Source organism: Vulpes vulpes, chromosome 1, assembly GCF_048418805.1.
Source record: "Vulpes vulpes isolate BD-2025 chromosome 1, VulVul3, whole genome shotgun sequence".
Classification (NCBI taxonomy): Eukaryota; Metazoa; Chordata; class Mammalia; order Carnivora; family Canidae; genus Vulpes; species Vulpes vulpes.
This window is the reverse complement of record NC_132780.1, coordinates 5,807,056-5,823,214: the sequence shown is the minus strand read 5'-3', so window position 1 is coordinate 5,823,214 and position 16,159 is coordinate 5,807,056. Positions and strand designations below refer to the sequence as shown.

At 58.4% G+C, this 16,159-nt stretch overlaps 6 protein-coding genes across 11 annotated transcripts; 4 read left to right on the top strand and 2 right to left on the bottom strand.

Moving 5' to 3' along the window:
• The first annotated feature begins 154 nt into the window (after positions 1-154).
• On the top strand, positions 155-2,948 carry HSPB6 (heat shock protein family B (small) member 6). Its single transcript, XM_026010367.2, has 3 exons — positions 155-715; positions 1,616-1,738; positions 1,868-2,948. Exons 1-3 carry the CDS (start codon positions 518-520, stop codon positions 2,033-2,035), a joined length of 489 nt encoding a protein of 162 aa, XP_025866152.1. The 5' UTR covers positions 155-517; the 3' UTR covers positions 2,036-2,948.
• Positions 2,949-3,001: 53 nt separating this feature from the next.
• LIN37 (lin-37 DREAM MuvB core complex component) lies at positions 3,002-8,376 on the bottom strand. The gene is made up of 9 exons (XM_026010343.2): positions 7,815-8,376; positions 5,044-5,119; positions 4,803-4,853; positions 4,457-4,486; positions 4,292-4,377; positions 4,041-4,207; positions 3,384-3,524; positions 3,224-3,297; positions 3,002-3,138 (listed from the first exon to the last, which is right to left on the bottom strand). The coding sequence occupies exons 1-9, from the start codon at positions 8,116-8,118 to the stop codon at positions 3,057-3,059; spliced, it is 1,011 nt and encodes a 336-aa protein (XP_025866128.1). The 5' UTR covers positions 8,119-8,376; the 3' UTR covers positions 3,002-3,056.
• Positions 8,377-9,290: 914 nt separating this feature from the next.
• On the bottom strand, positions 9,291-11,053 carry PSENEN (presenilin enhancer, gamma-secretase subunit). The gene is made up of 4 exons (XM_026010380.2): positions 10,558-11,053; positions 10,269-10,425; positions 9,729-9,833; positions 9,291-9,569 (listed from the first exon to the last, which is right to left on the bottom strand). Exons 2-4 carry the CDS (start codon positions 10,327-10,329, stop codon positions 9,430-9,432), a joined length of 306 nt encoding a protein of 101 aa, XP_025866165.1. The 5' UTR covers positions 10,330-10,425; positions 10,558-11,053; the 3' UTR covers positions 9,291-9,429.
• Positions 10,835-13,058, top strand: U2AF1L4 (U2 small nuclear RNA auxiliary factor 1 like 4). Of its 3 annotated transcripts, none has more exons than XM_026010363.2 (8): positions 10,835-10,903; positions 11,050-11,137; positions 11,516-11,582; positions 11,666-11,715; positions 11,792-11,890; positions 12,071-12,204; positions 12,315-12,410; positions 12,771-13,058. In XM_026010363.2, the coding sequence occupies exons 1-8, from the start codon at positions 10,860-10,862 to the stop codon at positions 12,853-12,855; spliced, it is 663 nt and encodes a 220-aa protein (XP_025866148.1). In that variant the 5' UTR covers positions 10,835-10,859; the 3' UTR covers positions 12,856-13,058. The 3 variants fall into 3 exon arrangements, with proteins under 3 accessions (XP_025866148.1, XP_072607352.1, XP_025866149.1); XM_072751251.1 differs by having other exon boundaries at positions 10,838-10,903; positions 12,071-12,192; XM_026010364.2 differs by lacking the exon at positions 11,792-11,890 and having other exon boundaries at positions 10,838-10,903.
• Positions 13,059-13,106: 48 nt separating this feature from the next.
• On the top strand, positions 13,107-15,752 carry LOC140593685 (IGF-like family receptor 1). 4 transcript variants are annotated; one of them, XM_072751248.1, is made up of 5 exons: positions 13,107-13,290; positions 13,778-13,998; positions 14,411-14,595; positions 14,915-15,296; positions 15,367-15,752. In XM_072751248.1, the coding sequence occupies exons 2-5, from the start codon at positions 13,842-13,844 to the stop codon at positions 15,399-15,401; spliced, it is 759 nt and encodes a 252-aa protein (XP_072607349.1). In that variant the 5' UTR covers positions 13,107-13,290; positions 13,778-13,841; the 3' UTR covers positions 15,402-15,752. The 4 variants fall into 4 exon arrangements, with proteins under 4 accessions (XP_072607349.1, XP_072607351.1, XP_072607350.1 ...); XM_072751250.1 differs by having other exon boundaries at positions 13,136-13,290; positions 15,379-15,752; XM_072751249.1 differs by lacking the exon at positions 13,107-13,290 and having other exon boundaries at positions 13,382-13,998; positions 15,379-15,752.
• Positions 15,402-15,752, top strand: LOC112928323 (IGF-like family receptor 1; the record flags this gene model as incomplete). Its single annotated transcript, XM_072751252.1, has 1 exon — positions 15,402-15,752. A coding segment is annotated over one exon (303 nt), but the record flags the coding sequence as incomplete, so codon positions are not given.
• Positions 15,753-16,159: the final 407 nt, after the last annotated feature.

Below are 16,159 nucleotides of genomic sequence, written 5' to 3'. Positions count from 1 at the left end.
AGGCCCAGAATTAGGCCCGGCTTGCGGGGGGCTGGGCCCAGGGCCTGCAGAGATGGGAGTAGGGTCTGTTCTGTGTCCTCCTGACAACCTGGCGGGCTACCACATTCCCTGTACCCAAGAATCTGCTCCTAAGACCGCCATCTGCGTCATCCCCAGAGCTGCCTGCGGGGCGGGGTGGATTAAAGGGACTGCGAACTCTGCGGTGGGCTTTTTCGGGCCCTTGGGTCCCAAATACCGCGCTGTCCTACCCACTTGGCAAGGCTCCGCCTCCTCGGCCTTAGTTTCCCCTTCGGGACACGGGGAGGGATCGCCTCTCTGGCATCCAGCAGGCGCTCAATAAATGGCCAAGTCATTGTTGGGCTTTCTAAATAAGGCTCTATTAATGGCCGGGGCTGGCCGCGGTCCCAATGTCCCCGGGCGGCCCGCCGAGGGGCGGACACAAGGCGTACTATAAGAGCGGCTGCGGCGCTCGCAGGGGCACTGCGGAGCCTAGGGGCGGCGGCGGCGGCGAAGCAGGATGGAGATCCCCGTGCCCGTGCAGCCGTCTTGGCTGCGCCGCGCCTCGGCCCCGTTGCCCGGGCTTTCGGCGCCCGGGCGCCTCTTCGACCAGCGCTTCGGCGAGGGGCTGCTGGAGGCGGAGCTGGCCGCGCTCTGCCCCGCCGCCCTGGCCCCCTACTACCTGCGCGCACCCAGCGTGGCGCTGCCCACCGCCCAGGTGCCAGGCCTGGGGGAGGGCGGGACCTCGGCCGCTTGCAGGGCTCGGGCCCCGGGCATCCCGAGGCGGGCCGCTCCGAGGGGCTTCAGAGGTCCCGGAGCCTGGAGTCTCGCAGGCGGGATAACGACGGGGGTGGGAGGTCCCTGCCGGGCGAGGAGGGTCTCCGCTCCGAGGGGCTGGAATGGCTGAGTCACTGATCGGGTGGGGCCGTCCCTCTGGAGGCTGGTGACCCAGGAAACCTGGGGAGAGGGGGCGCTCAGTCATCCTGAAGGGCATGGAGGGGTCCCCGGGACTCCCGAGGGGAGGGAAGGTTTTGTCATCCTCGGGGAAGACTCTGGAGACTGTATGTGGTGACCCTATGTCTCCTGGAGAGACAGAGGGGAGGAGGGGTCCTGTGACTTGAGAAAGGGGGGCCTGGCCACTCTGAGAAGTGGGGGAAGAGTGCTGGTAACTGCCGAGGGCGTAAGCGGCCCCGTGACTCCAGTGGGAGGGTAAAAAGAAGACTGGAAGCCGGGGGAAGAGGCAACTTGGCAATTTCGGGGGGGGGGGGGCGGTGTGTAGGGAGGGCACCAGGGGTTCTGAGGGGAAGGGGCCTGGGCATTCAGCGTCCAAAGGACACTCCGACACTGGGGGAGGGGGCAGGCCTTAGCCTGTGAGAGGGAGGTCTGTGACCTGGCGGGGGAAGGGGGCCTCATCACTCCGGAAGAGGAGAATCTCCGTGCTTACAGGGAGGGGTGATCCCCGGTATTCTGCGGGAAGAGATCCTCTGGGGCTGCGACTAGGAAAGGGGACGGCCCAGTTCCGGAGGCCCTGGGGCAGGGGCAGCCCGGAACCCGCGGGGGCGGGGCCTCGCTGGGTCCCCGAGCCTCGCGCCGCCGCCGACCGTACGGCTGTGCTTAGGTCCCGGCGGAGCCTGGGCATTTCTCGGTGCTGCTGGACGTGAAGCACTTCTCCCCGGAGGAAATCGCCGTCAAGGTGGTTGGCGACCACGTGGAGGTGCATGCGCGCCACGAGGAACGCCCGGTGAGCCCGCTGGCAGGGGTGGGGCCGGGGCGCGGGGGCGGGGGCGGCGGGAAGGGGGCGGGGCGCCGCGGGAAGGGGCGGGGCGCCGCGGCCAGGGGGCGGGGCCGCTGAAGCCCCCGGTCTCTCCAGGACGAGCACGGATACATCGCGCGCGAGTTCCACCGCCGCTACCGCTTGCCCCCGGGCGTGGACCCTGCCGCGGTGACGTCCGCGCTGTCCCCGGAGGGCGTCCTGTCCATCCAGGCTGCACCCGCGGCGGCCCAGGCCCCACAGCCGCCGCAGGCTGTTGCCAAGTAGGCGGCACGCCTGCACCCCGGGAGCCGCCTCAGGCCCCCTCTTTTGAAGCCGACCTGACTCCGCCCAGCCAGATGTCCCGAGCGAGCGCGCCCAAACCACCCTCCCAGTCTGGGATCCTGCCCCGACCCTTCCCACGTAGACCCTGCCCTGGTCATGTAGACCATTCCACGGACGCTCCCGCTGTCACACCCCCTCCAGCTTTCAAATTCCTCACACGTCCCTAGCTTCCAGGCCCTCCTTCAGCCTACAGCCTCCTGGCCCCACTGACCCCACTTTCTTGGCATATAAATCCACTCAAACTCCCTCCTCCACTTCCTTCTGACTCATCTATTAAAACATCTCCACATCTCATTACTCCTCTCCCCTCTCCAACACTAGATTATGGTGTGGACAATCCTGCCCCCACCCTTGGCCAGTCAAGCATAATCCCTCTCCACCCCTCAAATACCCCAGACTGCACAGACCTCCCACCCCAAACCATCCAGGCCTGGTCCTCAAGACTCTGGATCCTTCCCCTCATTCCAACTGGACAGTCTACTCCCCACACCCATCTTGTGATTTCTTGAACCTCTTTTCTGACCCTCCACCCTTGGACACCTATTCCAGGCCTAGCAGGACCCTCAACCTCACTGCACAAATACCCACTCCATATCCCCAGACTCTGCACAGATATCCTAAGCCCCATCCCCAACTCTAAACAGAACCCCCCACCCCCATGATCATTCTGTCTTAACCCTCAAGTCTCCAACCATATATCCCAGGTAATCCATCTTTCACATACCTCCCCTCATTCTCCAAAATCCAACCAGGCAGCCACTTTTGCTTTGGTTCTCCACAACCCTTCTTCCTTGAATTCCCTGCCACCCCATCCCCTTGCCCATTTTCCCCAATAAATGTGCTAGAGCTGTGCCAACTACTTTTATGTCTGGGCTGGGAAATAGGGGCTGGAGTAAGCAGAGGCCGGCATGAAGGTGCAAAGGAGGCGAATGTTTATTGGGGGGGCGTGGGGGGCAGGGGAACATCACTGTCGCTCATACATCTCCCGCAGGATCTTCATGCTTTCTGAGTACCGAAGCTGGTTCCGATGAGACGCCTCCTTCCACCTGCAGTGGGGGTAGAAAAACAACGGGAAGACTCAGCAGTTGGGGTGGAGGCCACAGGGGTACAAACAGGTTGGGGGATGCTCACCTCTGGCGGATGCGTTTCCAGCGCTGCATGTTGCGATAGATGAGTGTGGACGGTGAGGGCTCAGGCTCCGAGGGCTGTGTGGACAGGGGCCAGGCTGGGTTGGCCACGCCCAAGGCCCATAACATATGCCCCACAGCCTTGGGCCGGCCTGCATACCTACCTCATCATCAGGGGTACCCTGGGTCTCAGGCTGCAGGGGGGATGGAATTCGGGATCTGCAAGCATCTCCAGGTGGCCCAGCGGCTGTGGGTGGAGGCAGCTTGTACACATCACGACTCTTGCTGTTGGTGACCTCGGAACTCTGGGGACAAAGGAGCCCCACACCAGGCCCAAGAGAGTTAGGGAAGGGGGCCCGCAGTACACATTTCACCCCTCCTGCCTTTCCCACTGATGGCAGACATTAGGTCTCACCAGGGCTCTTAAAAGCCATGCAAAGAACTGTCTGCTCCAGGGATGCCTGCCTGTATTCTCCTGTCCAGCCCAGGGACCCCCAATCACTCCTACCCAGCCCAGTAGCCCCCATCTGCTCCTCTAGGCCAGGTGGCTACACTTGTTTGCACTAAGGACCCCTGTGTCAAGCCCCCAGCTTTTGGGGACCTCTGATCTTGGAGGCCACCTTTACCTGCCCAAGGGAACCCTGTCCCCTTTCCTTCTCAGGCCAGGTAGGCATGTCTGTCTGCTTTAGGGAGTTCTACCCATACCCTCAGCCAAAGGGTTCCTATCTGTGTGCCTCATGGGACCCAGAAGTCACTGAGGCAGAGGACACCTTTAACCATCTACCCACTGGCTGCTGGGAGGGCCCCCCTCCACATCCAACCTCCTCATCCTCAGGCAGCGGGGGCAGCGGGGAGCTGGGGGAGCGTTCCCGCTCGCGCACTGAGGGGCTGTTGCGCATCCAGGCACGGCAGATTGGGTACAGTGGTGTGTTCTCGCTGAACTGGGCCAAGTCCACACTCCGGTCAAACAGCTTGATCACATACGTGTCTGGGGTAGTGGGAGGGGAAGGTGTGTGAACATCCTACACAGCTCTCCACCGGGGCCTGCCCTGCAGGGCCACCGCCTACTCACTGGATCGCTGTGGCCCTCCCTCAGCCAGCCCGTCATCCATCTCCCTCCTCTTCTTCCTCCGCTGGTGGGGGAAGCGGGCGGACGGCCTGCGTGGGGCAGAGAACATCAGAACCAGGGTAGGGCGCGGACCTCCCGTCAGTTGGCTGGGGCCCAGGGCCACCTTACCGTTTGCCAGTGGCTGCAATGGAACAATCCCTGTGGGGAGAGACGAGGCGTCAGCAGGCCGATCCCCGAACAGAAGCCTGCTCAAAACTGCCCAAAGGGCACCCTGCGGATACTGAGATGTTCACACAGCACCCAGCCCCCCTTAGACCCTGTGTTCTGCCCACACCTCCAGGGCTGTAGGTGCCAAGCATGAGGGGACCTGAGCTCCTGCTGCTACAGGGTCTCTGTACATGCAGGGTGGTCAGGACTATGGTGAAGAAAGCATGGAGCAGGGTGGTCAGGGCCCGGATGGGGGAGGAAGCTGTCCGGCACAGACCATCAGCTGGATCCCATCAATAAAACTTACTTGTTGTGGGTGTCCGAGGGGGTTTTCCCAGCTTCCTCTTCCAGACGCTCCCTGGTAGCAGGAGAGGACTATGGGCTCAGGGTTCCCAGGGCCGAGTGGGAAGGCACTGAGTGGCTTTTCCACTGGGCCCCTTGCTCCCTAAGCCAGCCTCTGAGGTCCTACCCAGATCTACCCAGGACCAGAGGGTCCAACTTGCCAGGACCCCCAACCCTCTATGACCGGTGCTGGGCTACATCCCAACCTGTCCATGTGACTCTTCTCCAGCAGACACTGCAACACAGCATCAAGTTGGTTCCGGGCCTTGGCCATCTCCAACTCTGGGGAAGAAGATACCAAGCAGGAGTCAGTGGCCAGCCAGCTAGCCTGCGGAGGGGCATGCGCACTCAAGCCAACAGCCAGGCCCAGGCATGCCAACAGGGTGCAGGGGGCACAGACAATTGATGTGATGAGCAAGAGCTCTGGGTTCCAGGGATGACCCACATGCTCATGTGTGACCAAAGGCAAGTCACCTTAACTCACTGAGCCTGCTTCCTCATCATGAAAATAGGTCTCCCAATGATACCTATCTGCAAGGACTGTTGTTTGTTTGTTTAAGGATTTTATTTATTCATGAGAGACACACACACAGAGAGAGAGAGTGGCAGAGACACAGGCAGAGGGAGAAGCAGGCTCCCCACAAGGAGCCCAATGTGGGACTCGATCCTAGGACCCTGGGATCACGCCCTGAGCTGAAGGCAGACACTCAACTGCTGAGCCACCCAGGCATCCGGACTGTTTGGACGCTTAAATAAACCTATGGTGCATATGAACCTCTCAGCAGCGTGCAATAACAGCAAGTTGTACAGAGTACGTACTATGTGCCAAGAATTGTCCCAAGCATATCACAGACGCTAACCCATTACATTTTCACAATAACCCTGGCAGGTAGATGTGCTTATCGTCATCTTATGTATGATGAAAGCGAGGCACAGAGAAGTCAGGCTACTTGCTCAGAGTCACACAGCCAGGCCACTGCAGGGCTGAGGATTCGCACTCAGGCCGTCTGGCTCCACACACAAAGTCAGAAGGCAGAGGCTCAAGCTGGGTGCAGAATCTAGGCCCTAGATGTGCGTTGTTTGGTGGAGGCAGTGGTGTGATTTTAAATCTGAACTAAATCTGAAAGGACAACATTTAATAATTTGGAGATCACACCTAAAATATTCATTTGGGGCTTTCCCCCTGCCAGGGAGATAACATCTGGCACCTCATTCCAGGCCTCAACACAGAACTTAAAGAGGTGATGGTATAAATATTCTCCTCTCGCTCTTATGGGGTGTTTGCTCCCCTCTTCCAACCAGTACCTAGCATCACTCTGGCCCAAAGCTCAGAGCCTGGAAGGACACGTAAGGACATGCTTTGCCAGCCCTGGGATGGGGAGATATGGGGATTCCCAACATCACTGCGGAGAGACAGGGTCAGGGTAAAGGGCTAGGGGCAGCTGAGATTCTAGCAAAGAGCCCTGGGCGGGAGCCAAGATACAAGGCATACCCACATCTCTTTCCCTAGCCCCTGCTTCTCTCCTGAACCTTAGACCTTGGGATCCCATGGCCTCCTAGATACCTTCCCTTGGACATCCCCTAGGTCCCTACCATCTGCTGGGTCCCACACTAGCCTCAGTGCCTCTCTTAACTTTACCCTCTTTCCTGGGACCCCATCTCAGGGTAGCCCCACTGGCCCCCAGTCTGTCCCTAGGCCTCAAAATAGACACTCTCCCCCACCCCAGCTCACCAACCCCATGGCCTGTCCACTTGGCCTCCTGAGTGTCTCTCCACCCACCCACTCTTTACCCTGGTCCTTTACCTTTCTTCTGGGCTCCCAGCCTCAATGTCCTCCTCTGACTTACCCTCCACAAGCTGGTCAGAGGACTCTTTGGAAAACCAAACTGGCCCTGATCCTCCCCTGCTTAGAATGCTCCACGACTCTGCGGAGCCCTGGGACGGAGTCTGAGCTCTTCGGCCTGATGTTCACAGGCCTCCACGACCCTGCCTGCCTTACCCCTGCCCACACCATCATTTGTGGTCAGGCCTCTACTCTTGCACTCACATTTCTTTTTTTTTTGCATTTGGGGGGGGGGTGGTGGTGGTGGTGTATTTTTTTTAACTCGCTCCTCAGCTCCAAACCCTCCCTTGGCTCCCCATTTCCCTCAGAGCAAAAGCCAGAGTCCTAACTTGGGCTCACAGGATCTGTCCTCCTCCCTCTCGCTCTTTGTCATCATCCTCTCACTCTCCCCACTTCACTCCCTGTGCTCCAGACACACTGGCCTCCCTGCTGGTCCCTTGCACGCGCCAGATGAGTCTTCTACCTCGGGGCCTCTTCAGAGCTACTTCCTTGGTCTGATTTGCTGTTCCCTCACCTATGCTCATCGCTCTCTCTCCCTCACCTTGCCAGATCTTACCTCCTCCTGTTTCGATTTATTTCCACTTACACCATCTAACACCCTACACATCATCTTACTCCTTTTTGGGGGGTCTGGATCCCATGCCTCTCCTACACCCTCACCGTGCCAGACCCGGTTTCCCATCAGCTCCGACCCAGTTCAAAATGACTTCCTCTCTCTGGGCTTCGGTTCCCGCATCCACCACATTTCCTACCTCCTAGGATTACTGGGATACAGTGGCTGCCAGGATTAAAAGCTTCCCTGAACTTGAGGCTCTGAGCACAATGCTTGGCCCATGACCACTGCTGGAAACGGAAACTGAGGCAGAGTCAAGAAGTCTCAGGCGGCTCGGGATCCCACGTCTTCCCGCACCACACAGTCCGAGCCACCACCGTTCAACCTCAACACTACCTTGAGCACAAACCCGGAGGGTATGAGGGTGGCGAGAATCGGTCGATGCCTGACCTAGCGCTCGTCCGAGGGGCGGCAGGAAGAAGTCGCGTGGTCCGTCTTATCGCGATAAGCCTGCCTATCGCGACTCCCATACCCCGGCCCGTCGGTGCTCCCCTAAAAGCCCCCTACCTCGCGGTTCTCACCTGATTTCTCCACTTTCACCTTCACCGGGAACATGGTTTGGGTCTGAGGTGTGGCTAGCTGGGTCACAGGAGCCCAAAGGAGCCCAGGGTCACAAACCAAGGCTGAAGGCAGAGGGGAAAAGGTCAAGATAAGCTTCGTGAGCGGACAGTCCCCGGCGCTGAACAGTGTCCGGCGGCGACCGCCACTGCAGCCGCCACCTCCACTAGTTTCCCTTCTGTGGGCGGGGCCTTTTGGCAATTGTTTGTTTCCATTTGTCGGTGCAACCGTCGATCTCATCGCTGGCCAATTGATGGCTGCCGCCATCGGCTCCCAGGTCTAAGTCCCACCTTTCTGTGGCCCCGTTTCCGGAAACAAACCGACGACAGCCCGGAGCGCTTCCTGGGAGGTGTAGTTCTAGCTCCCGAGACGCAGAGTAACGGCGCCTGCGCCGCGCGAGGCACGGCGGGAGATGTAGGATCAGGGCTTCGCAAGGCTTCTTGGAACTTGTAGCGTTAAAGCTCTGAGTTACATCAAGTTAGCTCTTGACAGGGTTTATTATAACCGTGGGAGTCCTTCTTGTCCCTGAGAGGAAGAGAAGTCTGGAGTTAGGCTCGCTTCAATCTTACTGAGCGCTCGCCAGGTGCCAGCTACCTGTTAATCTCTCTGCAGGCACAACCTCATTTATTTAGCAAATATTTATTAGTGTGCCGGGCACTGTCCTAGGAACTGGGGACACTGCACTGAACAAAACAAACAAAACCTCTTGCTGTAATAGAGCTTGCATTTTAGAGAATGTAAGATTACAAGAAACAAGTAAAACCTTTTAAATGAAATGGAATGAAAAAGGATACCAAAGTAGGAATTGAAATTTTATTTTTTCAAGATTTATTTATTTATTCATGAGAGACATACAACGAGAGGCAGAGACAAAGGGAGAGAGAGAACCAGGCTCCCTGAGGGAAGCCTGATGCAGGACTCCATCCCAGGACCCGGGATCACGCCCTGAGCCAAAGGCAGACGCTCAACCGCTGAGCCACCCAGGCATCCCAGATTTGAAATTTTAAATAGGATGATCAAAGAAGCCTTCTCTGATAAAGCTCTTGGCTATGTCTATTGCTGCAGACAACATCTTCTCCGGAAAATGGGAAACTTCCATTTACCACATATGCTTTAGCTTAGATACATTCTAGGAGGTAACACTGATACCACATTTCTGATGAGAATACGGAGAGCAGGTGGGAAGGTAGTTTTCTAATTCACACACCACCAGTACAGGATGAAAGCCCCTAGCAATGCAAGCGTTATTCTTTTCTTAGTTTTGCATCTGTAAAAGAGGGTCCCTGAGCAGGAAAGTTCCAATTTCAGAGGGTGCAGAGTAGAAAGGATTGTACAGGTGTGAAGCAGTAAGCCTGGCACAAAGTGAGCATTCAATACATGTTTCTGAATATTAATAACCATATTAGGTCTCAACCCCCAAAAGATCCAGGAAGTCAATATAGAGAATTAGAGTCCTTTATTGGGGGGTGTCGACAAAGAACATAGGAGATGGGAACATGTCTTAGGGGCTTGAGAGTGAGCTTAGAGTAGAGGAGCACATCCTGGGAGAATGAGCCCAGGCCTGTGCAGAGGAAGGTATCAGGGGGTACCCAGGGGTATGGTGAAGGAGAGGTAGTCACCAAGGGCCCCCCAACGGGGCCGGTAGATCTGGAAGATAGTGATCCAGGTGGTGAGTACAATCACCCAGAAGAGGAAGCCCACAGCTGAGCGCCAGACATCTGTAAGAGGGAACAGGAATGGGTAAGATTGGCCTCCACCTGCTCTCTGTCTTCCCCCAGATTGGCCCTCTCTTCTCTTCCATGGCTCCAGAATTCCGGAATCCCCATCATTCCCTCCCAACACCTGATGGCCTCCCTTCTTCTGTGCCCTGGACTCACAGCCTTTGATTTGGCTCTGCTCGGTGTATGCTGGGACAAGGAAGGCCTCTCGGAAGAACCAGAAGATGTTGACCAACCAGAGAAAAGGCAGGAAAGCAAACCCACCTAAGGAAAAAAAAAAAAAAAAAAAAACTGGAACATAAGTCAGTAAGGATTCCTGCCGGCCCCATATCCCGCCCCCACTCCCAACTAGAGAATGAAAGGCCCTCTCCCATACCCAAGTTCAAATGGAGTCCTCTGCTGTCAGAGACCTGGAAATCTTGGCTCCTCCCTGGGGCCCCAAAAATCTGACTCAAGTCATCTCTTTCTCAGGACCCGTTGTCCAGCCCAACATCCCCCACCCCCGTCTCTTGGGACCCAGAAGCTGAGGCCCCAGCCTCGTCTTTTCTCAGGTCCCAGGCCCTTCTCTCAGACCCAGGAGTCTGCAACCCCAATCGCTCGATCCCTTAGACTCAAGAATCCAGGCCCCCAGGCCCTCTTCCCTCAGGCGCTCTAGTCCGCGCCCCTCTTTCTTCTGGGACCCTAGGAACCGACCCTTACCCAGGTAGTACTTCCGGCACAGATTCAACTTCTCCTCGTTAGACACCCGCTCCAAGTTCATAGTTGCGCTGAGACCGAGTCGTCCGGCGGGTCTGTACGGCAGCAGCCGAGCCTTGGCCGCCAGTGACAGATGCAGGGATCGCGAACAACCACGCCCCTATTACGACAAAACGGAGATAAACTGAAGGGTGGGTTTGCTGAACAAAGGCTACCCCGGCCCCCACCAGCAAGCTGACTGGGTTGAACGCTCTTCATGTTTATTCGGGCGCGCAAACGACCCCCAACTCACCAGCGGAGTCTACTTCCTCCCCTTGGAAGCCTTTGCCACTTTCAACTCCGGACGTTTGCACGAGATACCGCAAGTGTCTCTGGGGTTTGTAGTCTTTTGGGGTGCGGCGAGGCTACACGCATGCGCCTTCAGGGAACCCCGTGGTGATTTTGCGGGGAGGGCGCGGGCCTCCAACACGCAAGCGCAGTAGGCAGTTTCTGAGCGCGTGCTGTGTCAGGAGGCAGCGACGAACTACACTTCCCAATGCTCTGAAGCAACGGAAGTGACGTAAGGGCAGACAGAGTTGGAGGGTTCGGGTAAAAATGGCTGAATATTTAGCTTCGATATTCGGGACTGAGAAGGACAAGTGAGAAGGGGCGCAGGGAGTGGCCCCTTGCGGGGGCCGGGACCGGGACCTTGGGTTCCCTGGTGGCTGGGAGGCGCTGGGCGGTGTTTCTGGGGTGTCCGGCCTCCCCGGCCCTCGGTTCACCTTTGTCTTTGCACCTCTTCCAGGGTTAACTGCTCTTTTTACTTTAAGATCGGGGCCTGCCGGCACGGGGACCGGTGCTCCCGGCTTCACAACAAGCCGACTTTCAGCCAGGTGAGACCCGCGACGGAGCCTTGAGGGTTAACGCCTCCCGGCCATTCCCCTCCCGTTGTCCATCATCACGAGGTCCCGCCTTTTCCGGATTGCTAAGGCCCACCCCACCACCGGCTTTTTTCTTGTCGGGCCTCTACAGGTTCCTCCCCCTCCTTCTGGCCCTTCTCGCAGGACCTTGGCCACGCCCCCGTACGTACAAACTACCCCGCTGGGCTGTCGGTGACTGCTAGGTTTCTCCCCTTCTGCTTTCCTTAGGGGCAGGCATCGCTGATGCACTCGAGGTGCTCAGGCTTCTTCTCTTGCCAGGTCTCACCCCTAACCTTCCTACCTCACCCCTTTGCATGAGCTCAGGCCCCGCCCCCTTTAAATTCTGTTCAGACCATAGTGCTGCTCAACCTGTACCGGAATCCACAGAACACCGCCCAAACCGCAGACGGATCGCACTGTGAGTGAGGGACTGGGCTTGGGGGGCAGGGCGGACAGCCCCCAGCAGGCCACCCCCTGATTTCACCCTGCGCCCTCCTCCAGGTCACGTGAGCGACGTGGAGGTGCAGGAACACTATGATAACTTCTTCGAGGTGAGGGTTGGCAAAGGATGGGTTGAGTTCCCTGTGGAACCAGGAGCTCAGCTGAGTTCCTCCTGGTCTTCCGCAGGAGGTGTTCACGGAGCTGCAGGAGAAGTATGGGGAGATTGAAGAGATGAATGTGTGCGACAACCTGGGGGACCACCTCGTGGGCAATGTCTATGTCAAGGTGCCTGCCGTCCCCATGTTAGAGCCTAGAAGTGGAGGCATTTCAGTGCTTAAAGGCCACCACTGAAGCCTCACAGCTTGCGGGCCATCACTAAATCCAGCCCAGCCCCAGAGCTGCTAACTAATCCTTTCCTAAACACTTCTGAGTTTGATTGGTGAACCTGATGGACTTTCCCCTCAGTTTCGGCGAGAGGAGGATGCAGAGCGGGCAGTGGCCGAACTCAATAACCGCTGGTTCAATGGGCAGGCTGTGCACGCTGAGCTGTCTCCTGTCACTGACTTCCGGGAGTCGTGCTGCCGGCAGTATGAGATGGGGTATGGGTGATGAGTACCAGGGTGGAATCGGCACCTGGAGCCCCAGACTCCTGTGTGTTGGGGTGCTCTCACCAGCAGCAGCCTCCTCCATCCATCTACCCTCTACCCAGGGAATGTACCCGCGGTGGTTTCTGCAACTTCATGCACCTGCGGCCCATCTCCCGGAACCTCCGACGTCAGCTGTATGGGCGGGGACCCAGACGCAGGTACCTCAGGACCAGCCTGTCAAGACATCGTATACCCTAAGGCCCTTATATCATGAGATGGACCTGATCCTATGCCCCAGGAACAGCATCTCTCTTTTGTATCCTAAGATATCCTAAGACTGGCTCTAAGCACCATCCCAAGACCAGTGCTCGAGTCTCAACCCCTAAACTAGCTGGAACTCCAAAGCCCCAAACCGAAGACCAGTCTGCATCCCCAGTGGAGATCAGTCTCTGAGCACCTGTCCTGATACCACTCAGGAACTCTGGTTATTTGCCCCATCCCAGAGCATAGAGGCAGGCTGGGGGAATAGTGCAGTGCTCCTTACAGCTCTAGTCCTCATCTCTCCATCCTGTCCCCAGGTCACCCCCGAGGTCTCATACTGGCCATCGTCCCCGAGAAAGAAACCGACGACGTTCCCCAGACCACCGGCATGGTCGCTTCTGAGAGACCCTGGCTCCCTTGACCCACTCCTGACGGGCATCAGTGTTCCTGGCCAGGACCCCTCCTGAAAGCTCCCTTACCTCGCCAGCGCCGTCTTCCCCAGACTCCGGGGCTCCAAGATGTAATCTGTTCAACACAGGGACCTTCTCTTACCACCCCTTCCCTAATAAAGTTCTCTATTGAGGGTTTAGAACCTTTTAGCTTGAGCCTAGCTGTGGGCTGGAGTTTCCTTCCACCCCCACATCTCCTGACGAAAAGGGGAAGCGGGCTGGGCTCTAACCACAACACCAGCCGAAGTTGTTCCAGCAGCAGGTGGGAGAGCAACAGGCTCAGGGCCGAGGGCTTTAGAAACCCCTCGATGGGACTGGTTGGGGTGGAGACGCCTTTGTGCTGGGAACTTCAGCACAAAACATCTCCCTGAGGCTTCTCGAGGGGCAGGTGAGAAGGGCCTGGCTGTGGCAGGTGGGAGGATTCCCAGCCGGGAGGAGACTGGGGTAGGGAGCTAAGGTAAGATCACTGGGAGTTGAGTGGGAGTCTCCAGAGGGTATGGGCTGGGTCCTCCAAGCCAGCTGCCCTGAAATGGGAGTTGGAAATACCTAATGCTTAAGCTTACTACATGCCAGGTGCTATTCTAAGTACTTCAGGTAACGATTTTAATTTTTCACAATAAGACTTTGAGACAGGTATTGTTATCCCATTTTAGGGATGAGAAAAGAGGTAAGGAAGATGGCAGAGGGGGGATATGAATCCACTCACTGTGGCTCCAGACTCCTCATTCTAGCCATCTTGAGGCCTTGGTGGCCCTTCCGATAATGGTCCAGGAGCTAGAGTAGGGGCTTGGGGTAGACTCCCATCTTCAAAGGGGCCTGGGGGATCCCGTGCCCCCACATCACTGCTTCCTTCTTCTGCCGGCTTTCCTGGAAAGTGTGACAGGCGCTGTGGCCGGAAGTCCTGCGGTCGCGGCCCCCCAGGCTGCAGACCCCGCCCGGATGGGGCCCCTGTGCCTCCTCCTGACTGCCGCGCCGCTCCTGGCCCAGGCGGCACCTCCGGAGGCCTCCCAGCACTGCGGGAGCCTCGAATACTGGAACCCTGATAACCGGTGCTGCGGCAGCTGCTTGCAGCGCTTCGGGCCGCCCCCCTGCCCGGGTGAGGAGCAGGGACGGGGGTGTGCTTATGTTGGGGCGGGGTGGTAAGGAGCCGGGGAAGAGCCGAAAGCAGGATTACTGCCTGTGAGGCTTGCTTTGGGGTAAGGGCAGCGGGATGAGACGGTGTGGGGCTGAGCTGGCGCTGGGAGGGGTAGTGTGGGTTACCTTAGGATCCCCGCAGTGTTCAGAGGGTGGGCTGCGTGGATAAAGCGGGGGCGGGGTGGGTGGGCTGCGGAGAGAGGGTCTCGAGACTGGCGGGGCTCGGGCGGGGGAGGGCGAGCACGTCGCTGATAGGTTGGGTTAGTAGAGTGCCGGGGGTGGGGCCTGCTGGGATAGGACAAAGGGGAAAGGGCGTCGCTAGTGCAGGAGAGGAGGGGCTGGGCGGCCACACGTGAGACCCTGTTTCCCACCAGACTACGAGTTTTCAGAAAACTGCGGGCTCAATAACGCTGGCGATCACGTGTCGCACCCCTACAAAGAGTGTCCTTTTGGGCAGTGCAACCCCGACAGTGCGGAGCTATGCAGGCCTTGTGCCGGCGGAGCCACGGCCCCCGCCCCCGCGGGGAGCCGGAGCGGAACTCAGAGGCGCTGCAAAGAGGTGCTGGTCAGCTGGGGGGCGGCGGGGGCAGGGGGAGGGCTGGGCGGGGGTGTGGCTTGCAGGAGGCGGGGTGGGGGCAGGAGGGCGTGGTTTGGGATGAGGTGGGCAGGGGCTGGATGGAGGGAGGGGGTGTAGCCCCACTGGAGAGAGGGGGGTGGGGGCCCAACAGGATCAGGAGACTTACCTGCGTTGAGATGTGTGCGGGCCGGTGGGGAGGGTAGCTGCGTCAGGCGGGGATTTGGTCCCACTGAGGGATGGGAGGTTCAGGCCGAGGTTCAGGAGGGGTCAGGTCTCCCACTTTACTCCGACCTGTTTGCAGAGGCCCGTCCCTCCCAAGGAGCCGTGCCCCCTGAAGTCCTGGAAACCCGAGGTCTTCAGTTCCCAGGAACCCAGCCCATCAGCGATTTCCAGTCTCTCCTGGACGTCGGAGCGTAACGTCACCCGGCAGGCCCTGCAGACCTCTGCCCAGCCGGTGGTGCTGGTTCTCTCGGTGCTGGTGCTGCTGGTCACCTCTGCCGCGATCCTCCTGCTCGCCCAGCAGTGCCGCCGTCAGGCAAAAGTCCTCCATCCCTGTCCTGGCTTGGTTTGTGGTGACACCAACATCCATACCTTCTTGCACTCATCCTCTCCAGGCCCCCTGGAGGCACCAGAGGCAGGGGACTCCTGGAAGGAGGTGGCTCTGGTTCCCCTCCTGGGCAGAGGTTAGTCGGGGACGTGCCAGGGAGGGAGTGGACTGGAAGACTGCCCTTCCTCCCCCTCACGCCTCCACAGTTTGTCTCCCAGAGCTGCCGAATCTGGCCTCATAGCCCCTGTCTCGCCTCCTGGATGAGCTGGAGGTGCTGGAGGAGCTGATAGTGCTGCTGGATCCTGAACCCGGGCCTGGTGGGGGCATGGCCTGCGGCACCACTAGACACCTGGCGGCGAGATACGGAGTGCCCGCTGCCTGGTCCACTTTTGTCTACTCGCTGCGGCCAAGTCGCTCGCCACTGCGGGCCTTGATCGAGATGGTGGTGGCAAGGGAGCCCTCGGCCTCCCTGGGCCAGCTTGGCACGCACCTGGCCCAGCTAGGGCGGGCAGATGCGCTGCAGGTGCTGTCCAAACTTGGCTGATCTGGGGCCTGCCCAGCCTAGTCCTCAATAAAGCTTCCCATGAAGTAAGTGCCTGCCATTTCTGGGCCTCATTAAGGTGCGCTTTTGAAATAAAGCCCTAATCGGGCCAAGACCTAAAAGGAGTCTACCTCCCATTCCACCGTACACACAAGACCAGACAGATATGGCCTGAGGTGCCCCTGAGAGCTGGCCCCAGGGGCCTCTGGGCAACCTCTCTGAGAAATGGCCCTGCTACCCCTGGAAGAGCTCATCCACAGGGAACCAGATGAGTTCTAACTGGGAACATGTAGAACATTTGTTGCTCTGAAGCTTTAACAGACTCCCACAATTTACCCTTAATTCTGAACGGTGGCCTTGCACCCTCTGTTGAGGCTGACAAGCTTTCCTGGCTCAGGACTGGTGTGGAGAAACGGGAGCGCCTACCTTCCCCCAGCATCATACAAACGGGAAGACCA

What these genes read in the sequence shown, in the direction of transcription:
- PSENEN (XM_026010380.2), bottom strand. Translation starts at nt 10,329, where the DNA reads ATGAACTTGGAGCGGGTGTCTAACGAGGAGAAGTTGAATCTGTGCCGG. An exon ending in GTGCCGGAAGTACTACCTGG is followed by an intron (nt 9,834 to 10,268) that starts GTAAGGGTCGGT and finishes TTTTTTCCTTAG; the next exon opens with GTGGGTTTGCTTTCCTGCCT. An exon ending in GCAGAGCCAAATCAAAGGCT is followed by an intron (nt 9,570 to 9,728) that starts GTGAGTCCAGGG and finishes TCCCTCTTACAG; the next exon opens with ATGTCTGGCGCTCAGCTGTG.
- LIN37 (XM_026010343.2), bottom strand. Translation starts at nt 8,118, where the DNA reads ATGGCGGCAGCCATCAATTGGCCAGCGATGAGATCGACGGTTGCACCG. An exon ending in GAGAAGAGTCACATGGACAG is followed by an intron (nt 4,854 to 5,043) that starts GTTGGGATGTAG and finishes TCCTGCTACCAG; the next exon opens with GGAGCGTCTGGAAGAGGAAG. An exon ending in ATTGCAGCCACTGGCAAACG is followed by an intron (nt 4,378 to 4,456) that starts GTAAGGTGGCCC and finishes TGCCCCACGCAG; the next exon opens with GCCGTCCGCCCGCTTCCCCC.
- LOC140593685 (XM_072751248.1), top strand. Translation starts at nt 13,842, where the DNA reads ATGGGGCCCCTGTGCCTCCTCCTGACTGCCGCGCCGCTCCTGGCCCAG. An exon ending in CGGGCCGCCCCCCTGCCCGG is followed by an intron (nt 13,999 to 14,410) that starts GTGAGGAGCAGG and finishes GTTTCCCACCAG; the next exon opens with ACTACGAGTTTTCAGAAAAC. An exon ending in GGTTCCCCTCCTGGGCAGAG is followed by an intron (nt 15,297 to 15,366) that starts GTTAGTCGGGGA and finishes ACGCCTCCACAG; the next exon opens with TTTGTCTCCCAGAGCTGCCG.
- HSPB6 (XM_026010367.2), top strand. Translation starts at nt 518, where the DNA reads ATGGAGATCCCCGTGCCCGTGCAGCCGTCTTGGCTGCGCCGCGCCTCG. An exon ending in TGGCGCTGCCCACCGCCCAG is followed by an intron (nt 716 to 1,615) that starts GTGCCAGGCCTG and finishes GGCTGTGCTTAG; the next exon opens with GTCCCGGCGGAGCCTGGGCA. An exon ending in CGCGCCACGAGGAACGCCCG is followed by an intron (nt 1,739 to 1,867) that starts GTGAGCCCGCTG and finishes CGGTCTCTCCAG; the next exon opens with GACGAGCACGGATACATCGC.
- U2AF1L4 (XM_026010363.2), top strand. Translation starts at nt 10,860, where the DNA reads ATGGCTGAATATTTAGCTTCGATATTCGGGACTGAGAAGGACAA. An exon ending in TGCCGGCAGTATGAGATGGG is followed by an intron (nt 12,205 to 12,314) that starts GTATGGGTGATG and finishes CCCTCTACCCAG; the next exon opens with GGAATGTACCCGCGGTGGTT. An exon ending in GGGCGGGGACCCAGACGCAG is followed by an intron (nt 12,411 to 12,770) that starts GTACCTCAGGAC and finishes TCCTGTCCCCAG; the next exon opens with GTCACCCCCGAGGTCTCATA.